The 27,202-nt window shown below is 40.2% G+C and overlaps 1 protein-coding gene across 1 annotated transcript in view; it reads right to left on the bottom strand.

Moving 5' to 3' along the window:
• Positions 1 to 27,202, bottom strand: part of gpc5a (glypican 5a) — a 108,964-nt gene that overhangs the window by 35,284 nt on the left and 46,478 nt on the right. The window contains exons 7-8 of the mRNA XM_035628719.2: positions 20,509 to 20,629; positions 7,501 to 7,666 (exon numbers count right to left, since the gene is read on the bottom strand). Coding sequence (XP_035484612.2) covers positions 7,501 to 7,666; positions 20,509 to 20,629 — 287 coding nt within the window. The remainder of the gene's footprint in view (positions 1 to 7,500; positions 7,667 to 20,508; positions 20,630 to 27,202) is intronic.

Below are 27,202 nucleotides of genomic sequence, written 5' to 3'. Positions count from 1 at the left end.
TCAAGGGCTTCAACAGCACCACAACCTACAGCCTCCAAAACGACCATACGGTTGAGTCAACATCTCTCTTTCACCAGAAACTTTATTAAAACATTATGACCTTCTTGAAGGCAGGATTTCTGCTTTATCGGAGTCTATTAGTGTAAGCTAGGTGTTTCTTGCTAAATTATAGACTAGACATAGACTAAATAAAAAATACACCTATCTTCCATAATCTTTTGCCAGTTTTAATGTTGTTGCTGATCAGAAACTCTCAACATCCCTCAAAACATAAACCTCCATAACTCATTTGGTTTGCTGTTCACAATTTGATTTTCACAATTATTTTGGCAGTAGAGGTTTATTAATGTAAAAAAAATATATCTGCCAGCTCTATTCAAAATGGCGAAAGGAAATTGTGTACTCAGTGCTCGTTCATCTGTTTCATCTTGCAGTCGCACAGCGACAGCTCTTTTGTTCAGTCACTGCTGCTTTGGGCCTCTAGTGTTGTATCCAATCCTCTGCTGAGCTGTGCTCATGTATTGACGCACGTGTCCCTTCAGCTTCAAGACACTGATGTCTGACAGGACTTGGACAGCAGTTGGATGGTGCGATGCCCTTGTTGGGGTCTTTGATGATCAGCATTGTTCTGCCTTGTGTTAAGACAGGCAGAGAGGGAGTGTGTTGTTTCGTAAATGGCTCATTTGTGCTGCCTGGCATTAATGCCTGACATGATTAGTTTCTTCAACCAGTGGGTGTTGATTATTTCAGGACCCATTTGCTTTTGTAATGGTGAGTGGTTCCTGCTCCAGAGGACTGCAGTGGTCGGGTTTTGGTTCAATCAGCCTCTGAGCATTAGTTTTAATGGGCTCTACCTACAAAACATTATGTAGTGAATTGAAGTGATAATGTACATAATAGAATTGGTTTAGTAATTTATTTTGTCACGGCCACTTGGTTTATTATTTATTTACAAGGCATTTCTTTGTATTTCATTGTTTAATACTTGTATTTACTTAGCAGTTGACATACATTATTTCAGCTGACCGTTAAATTACACTTTTTGTAAAGGTGTTATAGTACAGTCTGGCTGAGAAATGCAAGTCTCTGATGAATTCCTTAGTTATTAATTGGTGCAGCATTATTTTAATCGAGTGATAATCAGACAACCTAGGATTCCACCTTGTAAAGCGCACAGGTCAAAAGCTTATGAGTCACGCTGTTGTAACTGTTTTGATCCCATTATCGCAGGCACAGAAGAGGGCAGAAGTCACAACAGGCGACCTAATTTGATCTCAAACTGTAATGAGGATAAAAATCTTTCTAATAGGCACTGCCAAGTATTACAGGGCCTGTTAGGAAAACTCCAAACTGCTCCCAGCGTTAGGTCTATTACTGTTTATGTCCACGTAACTCTCTGGTGCCGCAGATCTCTCATTTAGAGCTGGAACATATACAACTCTGGAAACTATGAGAAAATTGGTTTTAATGAACATGTGCTGATCTCTGTACCCTGCATCTCTCCTGAATACTTGTATGACCATTTTCGCTTGACATTAGATAGTGGACAAGTTCTACATTGCTCCAGCTCCATTCGACACTGATTTTCTCGACTGTGAGGGGGAAGCTCAGATGACATCAAATCCTCTCCTGCTGAGACACTACTAATTAATAAGACTCATGCTAAAGGAGCCTCTCTCCTTCCCCTCATTGTGCTTACCTGCTGGAAATCGATTTCTGTCTCTCGTGCTGCCACTGTGTCTGACAGATATCTTTCTGCAGTAAAATGCTCACACTGCAAGCAATCACAGTGTCTGCAGCAAACAATGCCAGACCAGATAAGAGGCCTGGAGCTGCCTGTTGGGGTTGGAGCATGAAAGAAACTCTTAGTAGTTACCTATGCAGGCACTGTGGACAGGTCATAGGAATCTAAAATTGACTATAGGGTAAATAGAAGTTGAGGATAACATCACCCTCAAGAAGGTTCATGTCTGTGGTTTAAAGTTATGTCTCAACAACTAGTGGATGTGTTGTGATGATTTTAGACATTGAACTTTGAAACTAGGATGTGAAAATTAAGAGCTGCTTAGCTTAACATCTATGTGGTTGCATTCTCATTATCAACATTATAAAGCAAAGCCTACACAGAGCCTCCAGCAAGAACATTTATGTTATTATCTCACAAAAGATTAATAAGCTACCATGGCTAAAATGTCAAAACTGGATTTATTATGCTCCAAGCTGAGCTTGTATAGGTTATTATGTGATTAAACCAGGTGTATAATTGTCTCGTCAGGCTCAATCATTAAGTAGTGCTGCGGCAGTGGACTGTCTCAACCCAACAACTCAACAACCTTGAGTTTTGCTTTATTTACCGTAATGAAGCTCTGGATATCAAAACTAAAATTTCTCTTCCTGCTGTTTTTTGGGAGTGCAAAGGTGTCTAATTATACTGTGATCTGAATTTTGCAATAAATGCATAAAAGAAGTTTAACCATTTTACATTCAGACAAACACACAGGAGAGGCTGAAAGCATACAGCTCTGCAGACAATGGATACATTATGGGCTATTATAATTAGTAATTACAATTTGAACAATACGCATCACTGTGATCTTACAGTAGTTCTTACATTGAGGTGCAAGTTCACATTGTCTTAACTCATCATTTCCTTTAAATAAGAGGGAAAAATCTGATATTTGTTGAGCAGGTAGGCAGATGTGTAACAACAGCAAACCAAGGCACTGATGTATGAAAAACATGTCATGAAAGCACCTGGATGCCAACTATGGTATGTCTTCTTGGATTCCTTAATTTTCTCTCCTGTCAATGTCACCTACTGAGCTGTGAGGAGCAAACACATGTTGAATGGAGTGAGGCGAATCAATGCTTTTTCACTGTGGGCTTCCAATAATACTAAAAACAGATCAGCCTACTTGTACTTTTACAAAAAACTGTAACTCGGTCAGATGGCTCAGCAGTCAGGAGGGAAATGCAATGAATACTATCCCCGTGCAATTTTGAATCATTCCAAATTCCTTAGAACATTTCTGAAGGATGACGTGCTCACATTGTTGCTTCTTGTCACATACATAACATTCTCTCACAACAGTAATTCTGCTTAATGAGGATAATCCCTTAAATCACGCCTGTATTGTCAGTATTGAGCTGCTACCATTTATTTCCTTATCACGCTGATGTATCGTCAGCAGGTTCTGCTGATAAACATCACAGACACAAAGGAGAGGGATTATAGATAATTGCAGAGAAGGAAATCACATTTAATTAGACGTGGTTTTAAGCTCTATATCTAGCATTGATATTGTACTATCACTGTAAAGTATTTGCTTTTAAAGATTAACATGCTTGCCATAAAATTGAAGCTGTCAATGTATCACACAGTCGCGTAACTTCTATGTAGTGGAAGATTGAAGTACATTTACCGACTTGCAGTTGTATGCCTCTGCCAAGCAGTTTGCATCCATGAACATCCAGACTCATAAGATATGGAGTGAGGGAATGAAGGTAGGTGGTCATATGAACATATGCGTTTCAGTTGAGCTATGGCCAAAAACGTGTTTTGTGAGGTCACAGCAGTACGGGTGAACATTTGTGCCAAACGGAAAGAAAGTCCCGCCACGCGTTCCTGAGACATTGTGTTCACAAAAATGGTACGAGCAGACAACCCAGAAACATTGTGTCTCCAACCACAGCTATCGCAAGCACGGGGGCATAAAGATGCGAAAAAGATCCGATTTTTCACACTCCATAATTTAACATAATTGTCTCCCACTTTGTCTCTGATTTGATTCACTTGTGAATGCTGTCACAGTTATAATTATGCTATTTAAAGTTCTGCTCAGCCCTGTTTGGTGAGCATTGGTTTGGTGAGATGTTAGATGCCAGTAGTTTCTATCTAACCTTCATTTCTTTTTTTGACATTTTTCTGTGGTTGCATCTCCTGCTGGGTCTGTTGTTGTATTTAATAGTGTATCTCTGTCTCTTCAGCTTTCTGTTTTGAAGATTTGCACCGGTATTAAACCTAACAATCTCCATTAATACTGTATCTCCACCAGAGTGATTGAAACTCATGGAAGCCACTTCATCAACCCTGTTGCTACAGTGAGATGGAATCCTTTTTCAAGACTCAACTGCATATCTAGCAAAATGCAGAGCTTAATTAAATACATTTCCATCATCTGGGGAGAAGGATGCTAACGTGTTGAATCTCAAGCGTTTGGCGACAGCTCAGTACAGCTGATGCTGATTTGCACCATTTGCTCGTCTGATCTGAACAAGTTGGATGATCACAGTGTCTCTTAGACAGGGCAAACACTCCCAGCACCGAGAGCCGTGTACTGCAACAAATAAATCTGTGATATCTGGAAAATTTGGGTGATTTTAGATATTTTTTTACTTTCAAAAAACAAGCATAGACGAACCTCTCATGATAAGAAGTAGTAGAAGACTAATGTTACTATGCAAAAAAACCAACATGCAACGACACGCCCACCAATGCTGTCACGGTTCACACTGAAGAACCAGCTATTTTTTGGTGACAGGTCTGAATCAACGTTTCAGGTTCGGACCCAGTTTTTATTTGGTCGAAATGCTTGGAACGGTTCACAGTTTGGTGCGCGAAACATAATGGAGCCCTTTCCCCATTTCCTCTGAGTTTGTGATCCAATCACACTATTGGCTGGCAAATTGCTGTGCGACTACCTGAAGTTACACCATTGGTTAGTGCAAACAGTTTATTATGGAACCCCGTTGCCTACTTTTATTTTCTTTTCTTTTGAAAGGTGGAGCAGCACCCAGGCTGAGGCAGTGCACTATGTGAAAACCCGCAGCTTTTTTAAGACATGCACTGCAACCCTGAACTTTTCCACAAAATAGCAAAAAATGTCCGAATCAGTGGAACCAGACATTAAATGGACTTTATCCAGCCACATCCCGAGGACAAAGCCAGTTTATTGTCCGTCTGAGCCGATGTGCGAACAGATGAGGTGCTGAAACTGGACAGAATGTGCATATGATGTAACATCATCCTGAATATATGAATTACTGTATTGCATTTCCCTAGTGTTTAGCTATGTCCTCAATTTTGCACACTCACCATACACACTCCTGCTATATACAGTCTCGTTGGAATAAGAGCGCATTAAAGGATATTGTGACAATAAATGTTACAGTGTGACAGGATCCACTTGTAATGTTGAACCTACATGGGATTCTCACCTGAATCTGCAGCTCCCCTAAGATTTACACAGCTTTATAATGAGTCTCAGCTCATTGCTTACCTGTCAGGTAAGACCTTCCCTGTTTTAATTCACACTCAAATCCTGATTTCTGGCTGCAGCAGGCAGCTTTTTTTACAGAGAAAATAATCACTGCAAACTGTCTGCTCAGCTCCCAACAGCAGGCTGGTCTGTTGCCCCCCATGTGGTCAAAAAAGACAAAACAAACAAAATAGAAGAAAAAAAAAACTTTTTTAAAAACCAAGTTTATGGAAGAATAACCCAACACAGGTTTTCATGATAACAACAGGATTATTGTTCTGTTTCAGCTGAACCATCATGGGAATGCTAGAACGGATATTTGTGTCAAGTTCACCTTTTCGTGTACTATGAACGTGTATGAACGTGTATGTTAATGCCAGGTATGAACGGGGTGTAAGTGTTTGTTGATCACTAACATTGGCGTATGATCGGTCAAGTGAGGGTATAACATTTGTTAACACCTGATAACCTGTCTCATACGCCGGTTAGTGTCTGGCACTGTTATACTCGCGTTACAACGATGGTGGAGAAGGATTCGGTGAAAAGTGGGCTGCTTGTTTATCTGTGAAATGTGTTCACTCCTACAGACTGAAGAGGTGTATTGGATTTAACCTCCTGCATTATACTGAACCTTCAGCATCAAATTGTGCCAGCAGATAAAGACAAATATGAAACAATGTTGTTAGATAGACAAATTAAGATGGATTGATTTTATTTGTTTTCTAATATTAAGGTTCGATTAAAGTTGCTCTCAAACATCTGAATTTTCCATCAGGATATATTTGATGATATATTTTGTTTCTGTTCGTAAAATAAAATTTAAATTAAAACTCATGGTAAGCCTTTGTTACGCATTCCAACTGCTTCATATTCTGTAAGACTCTTTTTCAGTTAGAAAGTTATAACACATGGTGTTTCAGTGCTCCTGTAGTCTTGCCTTGGAAATGTATTAATCGCATTGAGGAGGCAAAAAAGAAACCAAACCACTTTGGAGCAATAAAAGCAAAATCCTGCAGAATCCTCCAGGGACCGACCAGAGGTCTGGATCAGGTGGGGAGACCACAGTGTTTGTGTGAGGGTCAGGCAGCAGGGGACGGAGGCTCGACAGAGGTCACGACGGACAGTGGGTCATAAATATGGGAGACAGGCTGATGTGGCCTACGACAAGGAAAGGGCGGCTCTACTGTAATGGGTGATAAATGTCAGCGTCTCCCTGCAGCTTCAGATGAGCGATTGTTAAGCAGCTTCTGAGCCCGAGCTGCTGAAGCCTCGAGACAGACTGACAAGCAGTAGAGGAAACATTTACACGGATAGAATGGCTTGTTTGGATGACACCCCCCTTCCTCGCTGTCGCCTCAGGCGAAATGGGAGAGGTGATTAATCAGGTTGTTAGCATGTTTGATGGAGAGTAGAGGAGAGAGGAGGAATCATGCGCTGAGAGGCGAGGAGAGTGCGAAAGGTAACAAAAAGGAGGGAAAAGCTCTGCCGCTGTAATTCATCGAGGGTTATTGATCCTCTGGGGAGCAATAATTTCAATAATTTCTAAAGTAATGGGCCTTGATTGCAATAATGTCCCCATAGCAACTATTATCTTTAATGACTATTATTATGACGGTCATAAAATGGAGACTGGAGCAAGTCTTATTAAAATAAAGTATTTTGCAACTGCACCTTTCAAGGCCTTCACTGTGTTCCTTTTTAAATCCAGCAATTTCATTAAGACAGTTGGGTGAAAGGCAGAATTTAACACAGAAAAATAAAAAATGTAGATCATATATATGTTTTACTTGTTGTGGTATATTTATTGCTTGTTTTAATTATTTTTGATCAGATGTGCTTTCTGAATGTTGATAAGTTACTCACGTATATATTTTATCTAAATCATTGTAAGCCTGTGTTATATATTTTTTTTGGAAAGCTCTGGTTAATTTAATCTATATATTGCTTATTAGTGTTTATTGCATTTACTTGTCAGCGATCATGTACAAAAAACTTAATAAATTAAAACAAATTTTATAAAGAGAAAATAGTTCCAAATGTAGCTACTGGCTACTTTCCATCTGTAGTCCAGGTAGACACAACCACTCAAAACTCCATATTCAATTTATTACACCCCCTCCGTTGTCCGTTCCCATTCAAATGATTTATTCTTGCCGCTCACAGGGCAAAGTATGGGTTACTTGGGTAATGACACAGTTATTTGGTTAATTGCTCCATTAAATTAAAAAAGAATGACACTTACTTTCGGAGACTCTGGAGACTTTCCTCTTGACCCCATCGCCACCACCTGAGCCGTCACAACCGTCCTCGTCGTCACAGTCGCCGCTGTAATGTCCCTCCCCGTCTCCGCTGCCGGTTTCAATCTGGTCCAGTGACCCCAGTTTAGGAATGGACTTTCCCTGCAACAGCTGGTTTTTGGAAAGAACAGAAGAATTTACATTTGTAGTTGAAATATGTCCACGTCCAGGTTTTGGTTGATTTTCTTTACCGAAGAAAATTGGTTAGTAGTTCAGTGGCCCAGGCCTTTACAGGTTTGCAGCTGCAAGAATCATTTTGTCTACATATTCACATTCAATATTCACAGCAGGATACAGTGACTAGGTCCTCTAATGGTCTCTAAATGACAATATAGAATATGCTTTTAAAAATAAAGAGAAACACAGGAAGGTCAGTAATAAAAAAATCTATTGTACTGCAAATTACATTCCCTGAAAACCCCAGATTGTTGCTGCATTTTGATTTATCAATGCAATTTTGTAAAATAAAAAATTATAGTCAAAATTATAGTCAAATTCCCTAAAACTAGCCTAATGTATACATGCTAAAACTGGTGAAGTGATGTGTATGAAAATGACTGTGAGCATCAACGATGATCCTTGTCACCACCAACTACCAGCTGCACTTTAATGAATCAGCAGGATGAGTTACGTGGCGCTCGGCCTACTCGTCTGCAGTGACCTGCAGGGCGGCGAAACTTTCTGCTGCGTTGCTGTGAAGGAGAATCTCAATCAAAGACTTTGTGAACTCGATACCGGGGGAAATACACACGCTAATTGGCTCATTTAAATTCAAGGTGCGTCACTGGAAACAAGAGAGAATGCTCTGTGTTGATCATAAAGGTGGTGTCTATGCAAATGACTTGTTGTGGTTCAAGGCAGGGGCGCAAAAGTGTCAGGGCGGCTGCTATGGCTGAGCTGGGACATATCTGTGTCGGCAATTAGCTTGTCTGGAGTCTCTGCTCCTCAGAAGTGACAGGTTGGAAGATGGAGGAATATTGAGGATTTGGGAAAATCTAAGTGCTCCCTCCATGTGTGCAATTGCCATGATTTTCTTTCCAATTACATCAGAAATCAGACCAAATTTTGCATACATCATCTGGAATAATTGGTTTCGGTGGTGCATACGATTAGCCTGGTCAAGGAGTTTAACTGGATTTGAATGTTGTGATTCACTCTCCGGGAGCTGGAGGACTGCCCGCGAAAAAGGCCTCCTACTCAAACGACCATATACAGTAGGTCAACTGTCTCTCCACTCGGATATGACCCATAGGAGTGCACCAGTAGAAGATGTACCAGACCTTTCGTCATCATGGTTTTGATAATAAACATGAGGATAAGGCTATGGAGCATCATATATTAATTTTTTAAAAACATATTGTGACTATTTAGAACCTGACAGTGGACTGGGGAAGTCCATCCTCCTCCTAACAGCTAGAGGTTACCCAGTCATAAAATATAACTATGGTTGGTAAAAAACCTGCTTACAGCTGCCAACTCCGAACGCTGTTTGCAAAGGACGCAGAATCTTGCACTTATTCGTCTGCTTATGGAATACAGTATGCAGCCCCTGAGCTTTACAGTCTTTGAGAAAGTGAAAGCTTAAGATGTATAAAGGAGCCACATGTATGTGTGGAAGAAGAAAGAGTGCTGCTCCCAATCACACATGCAGAGATGAATCACATGACCTTGGGTCAAGCCTCAAATCCTGACGTTATCCTCTGGAAACCTTTGATGCATGAGGAGAATCTTGGGAGAGTTGACCTGACCTCAGTTCTTCTGATTCCAAACTTTGATAATCCGAAACATTTTCTAACTTACTGACTTGACCAAATGCATATTTTATGTTCCCACCTCACCCCTACAAATTGGACATATACAATTTGTCAGGCACACATCTGAAAGGAACATTGATCCACTTAAAAGGATAAATCTGGTGGATATCTTTTCTTTTTTTTTGATTGTCAACAAAATCCATAAAACTATGGAGCCAAGGCCTGATAGAGCTAATGTCTCTGTGACCTGTATACCTCTGTTGTTGTCCAAAAACGATTACGAACACATCAGTGAGCACCGAGTGACATGTTCTCCATCTTCATTAACATGGGCACTGGATTTTTTTTCAGTTGATCCCACATACACCATCGTGGCACCATAAATACTCTGTTTTGAGTAAAGTTTGCTAAAAACTACAGGGTTTTTTTTTTTAGGGAAATGAATCAGTCGCTTTGTTTCTTTAAAATGAAGATGTATGAGGATCTGTTGTTTGTTTTTTTTTGAACTGCAGTCATAGACGGGGTGGGAAAGTCTGGAGGTAGAGACGGACAGACATTTTTAATGAAAAATTATATCAGCTACCTTATCCTTGTTAGATCAACATTACCTACTAGGTGTACTCAAACAAAAGCAGATTGTCAAGAAAGGGGGATAAGGGAGCATTGTGAAGTGTAAAAGGCCTTTCAAAGACTGATTCTGTGTTAACATTTCCCAAGTTCAGCTGGAAAGCGTGAAAGTGCGGACACCCACGATTTATAATTTATGAAATTTCTTTTATAAATTTAAAGGAAGACCTATAAGCATGTGTTTTTGTTTGTGTGGTTGCTGGCAGATGACGCAATTTGCATCAGACTGTATGTAAATAATTCATCGAGTCTCGCTAGCTCGTGGTATTTCACGGCAAAACTCATTTGTTCCAAAGCCGAGGAAACATTTGTCACGTTTGACCGAGTCTGTCAGCAGACTGCTCGGCTCTTTTACTCTTCAGGGCCAGGGGAGTAACTGCTGTGTTGCTCTTTCTGACACACAATGAAGTGAGCCTGAATAGCCTGACTGTGTTATTAGACTCATTTCTTTGGATGACACAGGGCTTTGTCTAACGCCGGCTGTGAGACAGGTGCTCTGATTCGTTTAGTGCAACCTCCAGATGAGAAACAGCTCCGAGCGGGCACCCTTGGGCAGGCCTGTGGCTGCTACTGCACTGTGTGGAGAGTTAGTGATGGCCAAATAATACCAACTACTGTTATCACAAACAAAACTGCCCAGGCGATGATACTCTGCACTCCCCTAGCAATTATTCTTTTTCTTTTCTTTTGGAATTCCTACACCAATTAAGAGCTAATCAAACATGGGATAATGATGAACAACACCTCACAGTGCAAAGGCTCATAGTCAACTAGGTGTTAATATTTTTATGGAAATTTTATATGAACAATCAACAATCAATGTGGTGAGAAAGAGAAGATATATATCCAAGAGAAGAAGAAATGTGTTGTATTAAGTGATGTTAAACTCTATATACTTCTGTACTTCCAAATAGTGATGATTATCAACCTGAACTAGAACCTGGCCTTTATTTGACACAGACTATTATTATAGACATATCTGATTCACAGTTTTTCATATTTTTTCCAGCTGTGTTAATTTGCTGTTGCTGCTGCTTAATGCAAATTCAAACACGTTCCATATCTGTCGTTTTATACACTAGGACGGACGACAACAAGAACTTACTGCAGCGATCAAACTTATATTTCACTCAGTGACTCATCTGTTGAACTTGTAACATTTTTTAAAAATATATTAACATACATATTCAGCGGACACACCTTTGGTTTGCCACTCCATTGTAGTTGATTGCAGAATTGTTCTAATACCGGGTTTTCAAACTCAAAGCATAAGGTTGACGTTGTGCAGAAAAAGTATGCAATTAAAATGTTGGAACATGAAGCACTTCACTGATTTACCAGCCGACAACTCGTCTCACAACATCTACTGGCTTCTGCGACCAAAGGCATCGCAGCGAGTCAGAAATGCAAGTTCCAAAAGATCCCGGTGCTGAACCAATCTCTCGACTTAGTAAAGTAAATGCACAGTAAGATATCGCAGTGGTAACTATGGCAACCGCTATCCAGTCAGTTAACATTTTATCAGCTGTTCTCCGGAGTCACTGTTTGATGAACGGTAGTGAGACACAATCAGGAGAGAACTGCTGAGAGTCTGCAGTTTGCCGTTAGCAATAATTAAGATTAAAAAAAAGCTTGGGGGACAGGAGGTGAGAGAGGAACCAACCGGGGTGTAATGGAAATTAGGAAAGAGGTTGAGCAACACAAACAATAGATGTGCTTCTTTTGAAAATGGCTCTTTTGTTTAATAAATGTTCTTTCGAAAATATATGGTAATTTAACCCATAGGATTAACATAGTTATTTTTTAACCACTATAACAGCATGACTCTGAACAATACTGATCTGTCGGTTCACTTTGGTTCGGAAAGATAAAAATATCTCAATAACTGTTGGCCGGATTTGATTTAATTTCATCAAAGTTGACCAATCAAATAAGTACAAAACAACGCCTTCAGCCTCAGCTGTGCTTCGTCTCAAGTGCCAATTAGTGAATGTTAAGACGCAAATCTAAGATGATTAATTTTCAGCCGCCACACAATTTGTTCTCTATCTGTATCCTTGTCTTCCCTGTAACCTTCTATAGATTTCCAAACTCACCACTGTACACATCACACACCGTACCAGCTGCTCCCTCAGGAAATCACGACAAAGGCTTTTGGTTTTTTTAGAGGCGTCTCGAAAGATTTTGGCACGGGAACCAAGGCTGAATCACGGTGTACGGCTTGGCAGTTCTGACTGCATAGGACTGGAAACTGCAGCGAAAACACCATGAAGCCAGTGTCAAAAATGTACTGGCAAACACCGACTATGGTTGTATGATATCTTCATCACCCGCTGTATAAGGAAAAGCCCAAAGCATCAGCAAGGACACCAGTCATCCAGCCCACACACTATTCTCACTCCTGCCATCTGGAAAATGCTACTAGAGCATTAAATCACGCGCCACCCATTTCAGAGACAGTTTCTTCCCACAGGTAGTCAGAATAATGAATTGCACGAACATGCGCACACACACACACACACACACACACACACACACACACACACACACACACCAGCACACCCACACATGCATGTACGTACTGTTCATGCAATCTGTACAGTTCTGTGTGTTGTACAGTCCTATGATATGTTTTAACATATCACTTCATTGTACAAGGTTGAGAATATCACACATGATACAATTTTATGTATTTGTTAACTCACACAAACTTGATATTGGCCTACGTCTCTCAGTAAACAAATGAACGCAGGTGTTACAGGTTTGGCCGAAATTGAATTCTTCATCATGCGCTGTAGGTGTATTTGTTTGACCCCTAAGTAAACTCATTAGAATGTTAAACCATGCCATTGTTGTCAATGTCACACAAAACCCAGAAAATCTTATTGTTCTACCGTGTAATGCTCGAAATTTACATTCAGCCGTTGACATCAATTTGTGACCTCAAACCAATCATGTGTGTTCTTTAGATGTGTCTGCACTAATGGAACAAGGTGGGGGTCATGTTACCCTGCAGGTGTAAAGGCATTATGACGACACGTATCCACCATTTCGTCCACATGACCCACCACAGACAGAGGTTGGCGCAGTCCAAAAGAACTGCAAGTAATTCAAAGTGATAGTCAGTGACAAGCAACAACACACAGCACATTTAACGATGAATAAAATTACACATTCTGCATAGGGTACATTTCCTAAAGAGGGGCAGGTTGTCATGTGGCAAAATGAATCACACCTTCAGGGATCCAAGCGCTGAATCAAGCTGTGTGGTTTTTTTTTTTTTAAGCCCATTAGCATTCTCTCACATTCTGTAAATAGAAGGTGGGGGAGAGATCTTACAACGATCAAATTTGCCAGTCAGAGAGGAGACGTGTCAGGATGTGAGCAGGTCCCACGACACTGACTGTCATCTCCCATCTCCCTCACTTCAGCAGCAGCACTGACAGGGTGTTTATCCAGACCAAGTGCAGCAGCAGCAGAGAGGCAGCGGGTCAGTGAGCGAGGGGCTGGAGTGGAAATCAAGAATATAAGGTGAATTCTATAATAAATGTTATCGTTCAAATTAACCCTCTGTCCTGCCACTCAACATTTGGGGGGTTAATTTATATTCATGATATGCAAGGTGATATTCTGCATTTTTCTTATTGCCGAAAAAGAATCTCATGTCAAGAACAAAACTGACAATGCAGTAGTGCCGCTAGCATGTAAGGCCTGACATAGCTCAATCCCCTATGCAACAGACCACGGCTGTTGTCAAAAACTATATATTTAAAAAAGAAAAACTGTATCAATGAGCCACAACCAACTATATCCTATGTGTTATGAGCGGTTATGCTAGGAAGAGGAAAATTATATAACACTCATATAAGATTTGGTGACATTAACATAAAATATTGGCAACTGTATTCTCGTTGACATAAATAAATGCTATGTTAAAGGCTTTAATTAAAATAGATAATATTCACATGTCTTATGTATAGTGAAGTTTGAATTTAGCAACTAATGACCAATTACACAAACAGGATTATCCTGCTACATGAAATCCTTTCATTCCAAGTTGTTATTTCCAGAAATGCAGTAAATCTGGATTTGTCTTATATACTGCATGGGTATAATGAATGACAAAATGTCTGTGGGTAAAATTATATTGATAAAATATTTTCTATGACCCACTTGCACAGTGCTGACAAATCTGATTCCTTGCTAGATTCCAACATGAGCCAACTCAATTGTGAAGTGTGTGTGTGTGTGTGTGTGTGTGTGTGTGTATGTATGTGTGTATGTGTGTGTGAAATATCTTAAGAACACAGAATGATGGTTATAACCAAGATTTGCTTTGGCTCCTGCACTGGAGTCCTACAACAGTCTAATATTATGAGGTGGTATGCACATTTAGGAGCACAACAAAATGTGAATATATTACCAGAGTTAATCCTTTGGTCTAAGAGGACAGAGAGCATGAATTATTCACGAGCAAAACTGCTGGTCAACCACCACATCAATGACTGGTAAATAATTCAGCCCGCAGACTGGATGAGGAGCTGCTCGCCCCTGATTTTGATTGAGAGACACAGGGACAGGCCCTACTTATAGATTCTTGATGGGTTCTTACCACATCAAGAGGAGAGGACAGGCAAGGAGGAAAGGAGCCAACAAATAATTCATAGGAAAGGGCTGCTGATGAGCAAGATGATGAAATCTAGAGTTTGTACGCTCAGATTGCATGATGAATTTGTCAATAGCTGCATTGCTGTTTTGTGTTTTCCTTCAGTCCCTGCTGTGGAATAGTAATGCTACATTTCCATTTGGTCCTGGGGAAACTGGGAGCAGTTGTTTTCCACTTCAGTTAGTCAAGGTCATGGGCAAATAAATGGAAATGGTAAAGAAGATTTCTGATACGTAGATGAAAATCAGCTTTTGCATGGACACATTTTTTCGTATCCTGATAAAATTGCCCAACAGCGGCCCCTTCAAAGGTAACAACATTTAATTTCCATGTGCATATTTCCGCGTACAGCCATTCAAACAGGCAACTTGCCATTCATGCACACATGCACATGTACTTTAAGGTAAGTTTCATCATATTAATAAGGTGCACCAATACTATAGTGATTTATGGAAGTAATATGCTGTGTAGGGGACACCCAGATGTGCACAGAGTCACTCATGTGTCCAATAGAATAAGTGTGTGCACTGGTATATGTAATTGATGTTTTTGCTGGTCGTAAACTGAGCTGCCATTCACCCCCCCCCCGACACACACACACTCATTCTCACACGTAAATCCCCTTTTCACCCACGACACATAAATTCAATAAATCTAAATTTCGAACCATCCATTTAAGCAGGCCTACATTTTAAACACAATAGTCAGATAACGACCTGCGAATCCACTTCGATTTGCATTTTAAACAGCCACATTATCAGTGAAGTATACGATTTCCACTTCCTAGGATAGCCTGTTTGTAACCTTCACAGTGTATAACTTCAAATCATGCAATGTGCGTCGTCGTAACCTGTTCCCAACACCTTGAAACCAGCGGACGGATAAAATACGAGAGAGACGAAAATTGATGATAAATGGCAAATCAGGTCAAATACACAGGCTGACACTTAATGGCCGCACTTCACCAGCTGATGAGATGCCAATCAGAACTATTTGCAAATCAAGTCCCAGTGAGACGTTTGTGCAAAGACTAGACTCAGCAAGTGAACACACAAGATGTTAAATGAATCGTATAGATGTATTATACAAAGGTCTTAGACATAACCTCACTGGTACGATTTCACCTTCCCCTTGTGTTGACTTCTTGTACGATACACAAGTAATTTCTCTGAAGTAACAGAGTTTAATACTTTTACAAACCATTTGAGAGGCCGTGTTGATTAATAAGCTCTATTAAGTACATTTCCTGCTTCACAAAGCCTGGACTCAACAGCTTGAATAACGATACACTCATAAAACCCCCCTGTTGAAGTCCCAACACTTTTTCATTGGTCTCATGTAACAGATATAAGATCTATTTTACCAATCCACACAGCCGCCAACAGACACAAACCCTTGAATTATTCCCTTTTTTTCCCTTTTCCCTAAACTGAAACTCAGTCCTGCGTTGAAGCAGCACAGGGGGCCATGCAAGTGGGGATGTGTTGTTTAAATTACCAGTGAGGCCATGAAACATGATCCGGGGGGTCCAGATTAATGATTTATCAGATGCCAAAGCACAGCACAGCAGTTTGTGTACTCAGAGAGTTTACATCTCTGGAAAGTTAACACGGTGGGAACTATTTCACAAACACACACTAATGTGTCTCATCACCAAAACAACTGTAATCCTGCTAATAAATCCAGAAAATCTGTCTGTCCACAGTCTGTCCTTCGATTTGATCAACAACCACTCACACGATCGACCTCAAACTTGGATTTCTTTCCAATTTAACCTCGTCCACTGTGATAAATCATCTCAGTGTACTATGCAACTCACATGAGGCTTACAAATAGAAAAACAAGGAAAAAACAAACATCCCTCTGAAATAATCAGTCTGGCCCGGTGATGGAGCGTAATTTGGCTCGAGTGGATGACACATATTTGGTTATGTGCATCTCGACCTCCCATAATACCCAAACAAAGTCTTGAAATAGCTGACACAAGCTTTTGCTTGTTTAACAAAAGCGCTGGCTGGTTTCCATCATGACTGTAAACAAAACAGACAAGGTGCACTATTTACTGCAGTACACAGACACAGCATCTTTATTTCCATTTTTCGCCTGGAGGCAGCGCTGGCACAAAACAAGAGGATTTGGTAGGCAACACTTGTGCAGAGGGGCAAATGTTGACTTTAAACACAAGTAGATTTTAACTGCAAGATCAAACTTTTGACATGGCTGTATGATCGAAGTGGGCATAGAGAGGTGTGCCCGCCGAGGGAAAGACTGACCTGGTGCTCGCTGGGCAGTACTGATGACTCTCTTCGACGGAAAAGGTTTTTCAACAGAGTCCCAAGGTTTGTCGCTAGGTGCGTTTTGGAAGGAAAAAAAGTCGCAGAAGGGTCTGAAAAATCGTCAGTGATGAAGTGACTACCCACAAACACCTGCCTGGTGTAATAAGAAACTGTTTGTGACAATTCATTTCAAAACAGCCGATGGGGAAACTCCAACACTCGGCCAGCCGACCAGTGATGTAGCTTCAAAGCTCAGTTACACATTCGGCTGACAAATGGTGTGACTTCATCACTCACTCATCCAATCAGTGATAACACATTTGTGTTCAGGGGGCTGATCTTATTGTCAGGGGTCCTGCATTTTGGACTATACTGCAGGGAGTCATTCCACTTCATCCAATCACTTCTGGACACGATTTTACATTGGCTGCGTTCAGACTAAACAAGCAAATGAAATGGCAAAGCATGGCCGCAGAAACGTCCAAGCTGTACTGCAAATCTGATCTGGTTACAGGTTACTCCAAATGCTGTTTTGAGATGTAAGATAGACCCTTGTGAAATTTTAACATGAAGAAGGCGAAACATGAAAGTTGCAAAAATTGCAAATCCTTTTTTTGCAATTTATTCTGAGCACCATCTTTTCTTTGGCGTTTCTAAGGTGGGTGTTTATGTATCTCTGAAAGTGAAAGTCTATGTCACATTTAATCTGATCCTTGTAATTCACTGTTTTTGAGACCTGCATGCTACATATTAGAATCCATTTATCCACCCATCAATCTGAAATAAATGACTCAAATTAATTTGCAACACCCCAGGGGCCAGCTACAATGGATTACACCGTCATTTGTCCCACGGAGGTCAACTGTCACCAACGCTGTTCTTCCCTGTTCTGGTGAACGAGCGTTGAAGTCACTTGTGTGTCAGGTGTGTGTCCCTGCAGGCAACTTATCTCTGTGTGTGTCTTTTTGTGTGCAGAATGCCCTTGCGGGTGGGACGAGTGTCTTTGAGTGCACTTTGGTTCACATACTTGGAACACCTTTGCTGAAAAGTGTGGGTGAACTAGGGAGCGTGATTAATCGTCTTCAAGCTCCGAGAAACATCACACAGGTTCGACAATGTCTTGTGTTCTTATTATACTACAACTGGTGTTTCATGATTAGATAACTGTCGACCTCATTGTGGTGCAGGAATCAGGGATACATCAATCAGGAAGCAATGAGTGTCTGAACAAAATGTAGTTATTTTTTGTTTTTGTTTTTAACTTGATAGGGCGAAAAAACTTTTAAAGTAATTAAGAATCATTATGAGGGAACTAAGTGTCTGTATAAAATGTCATCCCAACCAAAGCTGTTAGATACTTCAGTCTGGACCTAAACAGTGAAATAACCAACCAACCATAGCAAACCGACCAAAAACATTTTTATGAGTCACATCCCGATGTAGTATGTCTTTTGAACCATGATTGAAACATCCCCGACTGTACCGACTGATCCCTCGCTCTGTGGACCTTTGTATATGACAATCTGACGTTGTCTTGTTATGAAGTAATAGGCATTAGTTTGTTCACGATGAAAGGTGGGATCGTGGAGAAAAAACTAAAACACCTAGTGGGATGAAAAACTACATGTTTGGGTGAAACTCTGTAGAGCTTGCTTTGTCTTTTCATTCCATGCTGCCTTTGCTCAGTAAATTGCATTTACATTACGGTGAATTCACAGTCGGCTGATTTTTAAGGACAATTGACAGCCAGTAAGTAAGTGTTGGACTTTTGGGGCTTTGGATTCCATTCAAACCAAACACTGCTTTTTATTCATGTTTTCTGATAAATTACACTGCTGGACAAAGGCTTTTCATTTTTGTATTCAAGTTGAAGCAGTTCAAGTCCAGTGAATGAATTCAAAGAGTGAAAAGGTAAGGCGTAAAACTGTCCAAGGTTAAAATTAAGGTAAAAAAAAGAAAGTGTATGTAAAAAAAAAAAAGAAAAATTATGTAAATTCCACAGAAAGTATGCCTTTTTTCAGGGAATAAGAAATTGCTAACTTAGAAACCTTTACCTTGAAAGTTGCCCCAGGTGTCCCATCTTTTGTCGATGACTTACAAACTCACCGTACAAAGATAGACTGTGGTACTGCCTCTAACACATTAATAGGAAAATACTGCACTGCAGGGAGTAGTACTGTACGTTGCCTGACAGTGAGCTATGGTGAGAATATAAGCAAGTAACAAAGGACGACAAACTAGTCGGTTCGACCCAAAATATTAGATAAGAACAAGACGGAGCTTTTTTCGGATCCAGGTCGGGATCTTTTTTTAAATTTGATATCCTGTTACCATGCACGAGACCTATCTTTGATTAAAAAAAAAAAACTTTCAGGCAAATCCATATACATCGCAACATGTTTCTACAATTGCCCAGAACGGACAAATCAAACACTGGCTGTAGAGAGGGCCTCTCACCACAAGCTCACTGCTAGATGCTACGAAATAATTAAATGTAATTATATGTCTTTGACGTCATATAGTGATATATGTCATATATTTTTAATATGGTGCCATACAAGTAGATAAGTCCAAGCCTGGTTGGAGTCTGGATATTCCTGAGAGAACATTTCACAAAAGTTTACTATTCAGATCATGGATCACAGTTGTTGTGTTTAAAAGATTATTATAGGAGTTTTTTGAAAGACGGACCAACCTTAACCCAGAGCCACAAGGACGTCCGAAGAAGCGCATTTAAGATATAAGGGACACGCAGAGAAACACACATACACAGTGAATGTCAACAAGGCAGACCAGCAGCTTTCAAATGATTATGATATAGATTTATGTGTTCTGACATCCCACAGATGGTGTGAATTAGTCAGGGAGGGGGTGCCAGCACGAGGTCAAGAGAGATGACCCGGCCTTCAGTCTGCCACTTGGGAAACCAGAGCAACAGACACACAGAGCTGCTGCTGCTGCTGCTGCTGCTGCAGTGAAACAAACCAGGTCTGGCAACAGCAGCTGTTCCTGAAACTCCAGAAGAGAAAGTGCTCCCGTAAACTGCCCTAATCTCATCATCCTTGAAAGATAAACAGCACTGAGAGGAGCCACAGCAGCGCAAATGTGCATCAAAGCAGACTGAGTGATAAAAAAGCTACATTGATTTTGACAAAGAGCAGAAGAAGGATTGTGTAAATATGAGGACACACAATCGAGACCAAATGGGTTTCTAAATGTGTCATGATGGATCTTTTTTTCTTCTTTCTTCTGTTTGCCTGGATATGATTTTGCATTTGAGACTGTTTTTTCTATTAGCTGGTATTTACTGGTGAGATGAAAGCAGATATGAATGAATTATTTCATCAAGGATTTTTTTTTTTATAGGTAAAGTGGAAAGAGCCTCCGGTTTTGTGAGCCATTTTATTTCGTTGCAAGGTAACAGGCTCAGTGTACTTTAAGGAACGCGCCTAAAGCTAACAGAAGACAATTTATGTTCCATAAACTAACAGATTACCTAAGGAGACGTTTACCATATAAAAATATATATATATATATATATATATATATGACACAATGAGGGACAGAAATATAGAATTAAAAGAAAGTGAGACCGTCAGAGAAAATATGTACGGAGTAGGAGAGTCTCACCTGATTGATGTGTTTGAGTTTGTCGATGATTTGATTTATCACAGGATCTGCTGCCTTGACTTTGACTTCAGGGTTGACACTCTGAGCTTTGATCCCGTTTCCGACCACACGGAGGGTGTAGCTGTGAACAAAGGACAGTAGACAGAGAGCAGAGTCTGTGAGTATCTTCATACATCCTCCTGTCATGTGAAAGTCCAGAGGAATCAAGTGAGTAGTACGACGTAACCAAGTACTTTTACTCAGCTACCGCACTGAAGCACAAACATACTTGATTTCACTCCACTATATTCCTTTAAGAGGTAATAGTTCAATTTCACATAAAGATTATGTGTACTAAATCAAACATATGATTTTATATATAAGATTATAAAAAACACGAGAGACATTCCCCCTCTAAATGTGGTCAAATTCAAATGCTTGAGGCCATTAAATGAAAACTGCAATAGAGTTTAGAGTTTTATAGTTTATAGAAAAGCTACAAAAATAATAATAATAATTTTTTGTTCTTATTTTCTCTTCCATTAATCATCTGGCAGAGTGCTCAGATGTATTTTATGAGCCTTTAAAGGGGAAGTAACTCTAGCAGCTACAACAATAACTGCTGCTCACACAAGTTCACTGAATCAGTATTAACATATAAGAAGCTATTGATATTAAGTACATTGTGCTTGTTATGGAGTATTTTTAGATTTTACTTTAGTAAAGGAACTGAGTACTTCTCTCACTGGTGAATACATCGGCAACTTTTCAGAAAAGCAAACTCAACACTGTCTCTCTGAATAAAATCAAACCTATTACACATTCTTCTCTTCAGTCGCAACACATCATCATCTGAAGACAAACTCTGATATAAAGTGTGTTTTGTGTTGGGGATTATGGACCTGCACATGTGCACATATTACTTTAACAAAACTAGTAATTAAACCCCTTTTTGTTATCTCCTGAATGAAACTATTAAACGACACTGCGAGTCCACGTATACTGTGACCACAATTCATTTATGATTTGTGCCCCAACGTTTCAATATATGCAGCATCAATCCTCGTTTCAAGCACTTGCTGTTGTTTTTACAGCCTGGTAATAGGCTTCAGTTCCCCTCAAGGACTCGTCATTCTTTAGTTTCTTTAGCAGCTGATGAGTGAGCACAGTTCACTCACATCTCAATCACCAGCGTTTAATCACACCAGTAGATCAAGGTACAGCCACTCGCGGCTGAAAGTTCTGCTGAGTGTGTGCGTCTGCTGCAGTTCTGACAAACAGCGTGTCGGCCCGATGTCACTTTGAACTTAAAAACAAGAAGGAGGAAAAAAAAATCAGTAGCTAAAATGACTCGCGGGTGATTTTGTAGCAGCAAGCACAAATTGGATGGGCTCCTCAAGCAATATAAGGTCAGAGGGAGAGAAAAGTATGAATAAATAACGTTCAGGAAGCTTGTGTGCCTAATTTATTTAAAAGAAAAGGTGGGTGGCAGAACTCAAATTCATTCAGGTTGTCTGGGTCCTTGAGATGTAATTCTGATGTTAATTTCCTGCAAACCGGAGCTTGTAAATGTGATTAGTTTTGGGAAAATAAAGCTGCAATTCAGTCCCCCTTCTACTTTTAATCGTGGTTAGTCCGCTATTGTCTTTTTTTTTATTTTAATTAGCTCTTTCTTCTCTTTTTGTGGCCTCTGTCCTCATCAGCTCTGCTGTGGCTGCTGTCTTTCTTCTGGCAGCCATGTCAAATAAAATATTGAAATCAACATTTAAAATCCGGCGGCAGTAGGTGGGCATTGGCAATTTAAAGAACAGATGCTCAAAGCTGTATTAAATGAATTTGTTTCCACAAAAGACGATCAAAGTGGAACAACACAATCTGTGAGATTATGCCACTAAGGGTAGATATTATTCAGGTTTCCTGTCGGCTTCATTTGGGCTCCGATACGTCCCATCACGTGCGACCAGTGTCATTTAATTTCCTTTAAAATTAATTTTAACATCGGATGTTAATTAAAAGACTCAATTTAGCCCATGTGCTTTGATCATAAAGATGCGTGTGTGGACCTTTCTTCACCCGAATCAGAGCAAGTAGGTAAAAGGTTTGATCAAATTAAAGAGACTCGGGATGTTAGAGGATTCTAGAGTAACTAGGCTGTTGCAGTGCAAATCAACAGGAAATTCCCGTATTTTCTACCCTGACATGATTTCGTTGAATAACTCTTGAGTTCATCTAAACCTATTGATCGGAAAAAATGTGAAGGCCCCGTGGCTGGATGCTGACGTGTTGGGACAAAGCTGCCCCTGATCCATGTATAATGGAGCGATGATCCAGCTGCCTCCAGCTCTGTTTAATCCCTGGACACACCTGCTGAGATTGAGATTGTATGTGTAACAACTGGAAAGATGATAGTCCTTGTTGGGTTTGGCAAAAATTGACAAATTCAAAATTGTGAAGGGCGCAACTGTTAAAAAATAAAGATAAGAAAGAAAAAAAATCAGTAGCAGAGGGAGATTTGTGGACTCACTTGCTGAACTTGTCGCCTTTGATAATCTCAGATGTTGCTCGCAGTTATCATGAGATGCCACCCTATGCAATAAATAGCAAAAAAATCCCCCTCCCCGTGACCTTTGCTGCAGTCTTTTTCCTCCTTACTGTACAGTGTGATTAATAGCAGATTGAGGAGATTACATCAGAGCCATCTGTGCCCAGTTCCACACAATGAAAATGTGCACGGCCACACGTGTGTAACGTTATTACCAGAAAGTGTTTTATATATCGTGAAAATTGCAGCATGAATTTAGATGTGAACGTGAAGCGCATATAATATATTAGCATTGGTATCCATGCACACATACACACATATTCAGGCGGATCCTCTTACATCCAGTAAACAATGTATTTCATTTTTCTACTGGGATCCATAACCCGAAACGCATACAATCTCTTGTAACATGGCGCACGCCTGGAAAGCAGCGAAGGAACTGTCGGAGGGGTTTGCTCCGCCAGAAAATGAGGGTCTGCAGCTTAAAAGGTGTCACAGATAAAAAACATTGATCATAGTCATCATATATTCTTCAGATGAGTAAGAAGCACACAGTAGCATCAAGCACAACATACAAGGGGATATCAAACGGCTGAGTGATAGCCTGTGTCTCTGTGGACCAGCAGCGGGATCCTATAATCTATAACCTTCTCCCCAATGGGACGCTTGGTTTGCATCTCATCTCTGCTCACACTGCTGCTCAGCCCTAGATTAAATTTTTCATTTTATTCTTGGCTCTTATGCCTCATCTCATTCAGCTGTGTATCTGTAAGAGCAAAACCTTCATGCCTGGAACAAAGAAATCGGAGGCGGTTCTCTGCCTTATTCCGTGACTTCAGGACAGAGTAGAATTATATCAGGAACGCGTCGATTATAGCACAGGGGGAGCGTGTATAACACATAGATGCAAGCTATTGTGCAGAATTTGATGCCTTCCATTTGTAATATTTTGGTCACAAATGCATCATCTTATCTTTCATCTGTCTCCTCTTGATTAGGACTGTGAGGACGAGGACTGCTCGAGTGTTCCACATAAATTCTACTGTCAGAGAACGCACGCAATCAAATGAAGAGATTTGAATGCGCCGGTAGAAAACATCCTTAACAATCTGTCAAAGAAACCTCAGCATAACAAAACGCACAGCAAGTACAACCAAATATAGAAACAAAAAGTGAGTTGCACAGAGGTTACAACATCAAGTTTCCAGGTGAAAGTAAGAACTACGCTTAATGATTTGCTGCTCCAGTTGAGTTACTGCATCTATTTAGTGCAATGAAGAATGTGCCAGTCTATAGACACTATATTCTCTTATGTACTAGATGTAGAAGAAAATAGAACAAACTTAAAACAGCAAAAATTAATTTTTGCTACATACAATAGACCGATTGACCACAACCTCCATAAAAGGATTTGTAGTCATCTTATCATATTCCTATCCTATTTTTGCTGTATTTTTGTTATATCTGACATGCGTTGACAAATTGGTGAAGGTGTTTTACTTATTTGTATCTATCTTCATTTGATATATTAAGCTCTACAAATTCAAATTAGTCCACTTTTACATGTTCTATACACTTTTTAAAATTTGCTTACAGTCAACAAGTAATTCAAATTAAGATTCACAGTCACATCTGCTTATTGTGGTTTCATTATTGAAACGTATTTTAGTGATGGCTGCAGAACATTCCTGACATCACTAAGTCACAGTCTGCTACTGGCAGTCGAACCAATTTTCTGTTAATTGTGAGATTACATTAAAGAAAATTGTGGTGATAATAAGATGGTGTTATTTAAACAGAAACTGTCTGTGTTCTTTTTCCTCTACATTTCTAGAGTTATTGCATTATTGGGTTCCACAGGGCTGAACAAATGCAGGAATGGATTTTGTCCTGAGAGCGCCTCCATCAAGACTGGAAAGAGGAGTTCAGTGGCTCATGAGATAACAGAGATTGACCATGCACACTGTTCATGTCTGCGGTTAGTGGGCTAGGAGGCAATACCTGCCTTCCAGATGTCACTGAGGAGACGCACCGTCTGGCCCATTGCTGAGCGCAGACAGGATCTGGGAGATTCCGTGACTTCAAAGCAGCCGGTTCACTTCAAAAACTCAAAGGGACAGAAAATACTTCAGGCAAGACAATAGAACATATGCAGTGTAATGTGTAAAATCAACAAGAGGGCCGTGCTTCAAACAAACATCTGTTTGTTGCAATAACCCAGAGTTGATACGGCAATGAAGAGAACAATGTCACGGTGACACAGCACACTGTGATCAAATTACCCATGAAGGTTCGCACACCTCCTCCACTGAATAAGTGTAACTTTATATTCAACAACATGAACAGTAAGTTTAGACTTTTCCGATATCTTTAAGGATGCCATTCATTATTTTTTGCACAAATTCAGGTTCAGATTAATTGATTGACTGACAAAACTTTTGCAGACGCAATGTTATAAGGTATTTTCATAAAGGATTATCTTAATCAGGATTACAATGTTTGCCGGTGTGTGTATTCTAGAGCTCTGCACCTTTACCAAGAGCTGTGACAAAGAGGATAACACAACGGCACTCAAACATCGCCTCTGGCAGAGATTTCGCCCCAAACATCACTACTGCCATGTTTGTTCCAATTACTACGAAGCCCTGATCCTTGAAGTTGTATTGACTTGTGTCAGTGAGAGACGATGGAATTAGCCAAACAGAGCTGTTTGAATAAGGTGTCAGCGGTAATTAAAATGGTCTGGCAGTCGGTCGGTGGGTAACGGGCATTTGGGATCTGTACTGTTATACTGGGATGTTGGGGTTTGCTCTTATGAACAGACATATTCACGGCAGTACTGCAAAACTAAATAAGACAGTGTAAGTGTACTCTAATGGCTCCAATCTATTCATGTCAAAAGTTAAAATTTGATTTACTTATGTTTATGATGACTTAAGGATTCTGCTTGTAGTTTGATCCTGGTACCAAGCTCGTGCCTCTGTAAATTGCCAGAAAATGAATAAATCTGTGAACCCCTACAAAGCATAGCAGGAGGCTTTAGAGGCTCATAATCGTCTTACTGAGAGGAATGTAAACAAGCGTAATCAAACACAATGATGGACAAGTTTTCTATATTTGTGCTTTTCGGTGATAACAACATAAGAGGGAAACATTTTTGACTGAATATATTTGCAGTGTTGAATGTTCATACTGACTTTACTGTAAAATGTCAAAACACTGTATTTTATTTATTAAATCCACTCACGATAGCTAAAGCAGGATTAATGTTTTGTAATGGTTTTATTTAGTTAACACGAAGCACTGGATTAAGTTTGGGGGGAAACAGCATGTCATCCCCAGTATCAAATATGCTATATATTTAAAAATATTAATCTCTGACTTAAAGCACCAAACAGGGCGCAATTCATTTTTCAATATTAAACCAAAGTTTCCTATTTTCTTTTTGTAAAATGGCCTTTTTTAGCATAAACCGACCAATGCACAGCACACATGACAGCCCCCCCCCCATGTTTTAAAAAATGTTGTACTGTGTACGTCAAAGCATCCCTCTCAAGGAACCCTGCCAGTTTTAGTAACACAGGCACAAAAGCGTATGCTCCTTTCTTTGGTCTTCAATGACACAACAGCTTGAGTGTGGCGGGGTGAGGCGGGTGAGGCGGGTGAGGCGGGGGGCACTTTGTGCACTCGGTGTTTGTTTATTCATTCATTCATGATTTCTACAATGTGCATTGCTTGGGGAAATTACGACACAAGCACTTTCAGTGGCACAGAGCCCCAAAATCCCTGCACAAGAGGAGCACGGCGTGAGCTTGTAGAACAGACAGTATGCCAGGACTACAGGGGTGAAATCAATACATGAATTTATTTATTCGCCAATTTCTCTCGGTAACGACAGTATGCCGCCAGTACACTCGGGTGTTAACAGGTGGTGATATCAAAGTCAATGAGGAAATTTCAATAAAGCGCCTGCACTTCAAATGGTGCATGTATGGACGAAAAAGAAAGCTAATGAATGAACACCGACTGCTGCATGTTTAGCTTTATTCAGCCTTATTGTTTCTGACACTGGTGCACCAGCCTCACCTTGATAGCCCCAACAGCATTCCTCCACTCTTTAATAATATATTACACACATTTACATGAAGTACTGCCAGCATATGGCTCAGCACT

Source organism: Scophthalmus maximus, chromosome 4 (assembly GCF_022379125.1).
Source record: "Scophthalmus maximus strain ysfricsl-2021 chromosome 4, ASM2237912v1, whole genome shotgun sequence".
NCBI classification, from domain to species: Eukaryota; Metazoa; Chordata; class Actinopteri; order Pleuronectiformes; family Scophthalmidae; genus Scophthalmus; species Scophthalmus maximus.
This window is presented reverse-complemented; position numbering and strand designations above follow the sequence as displayed.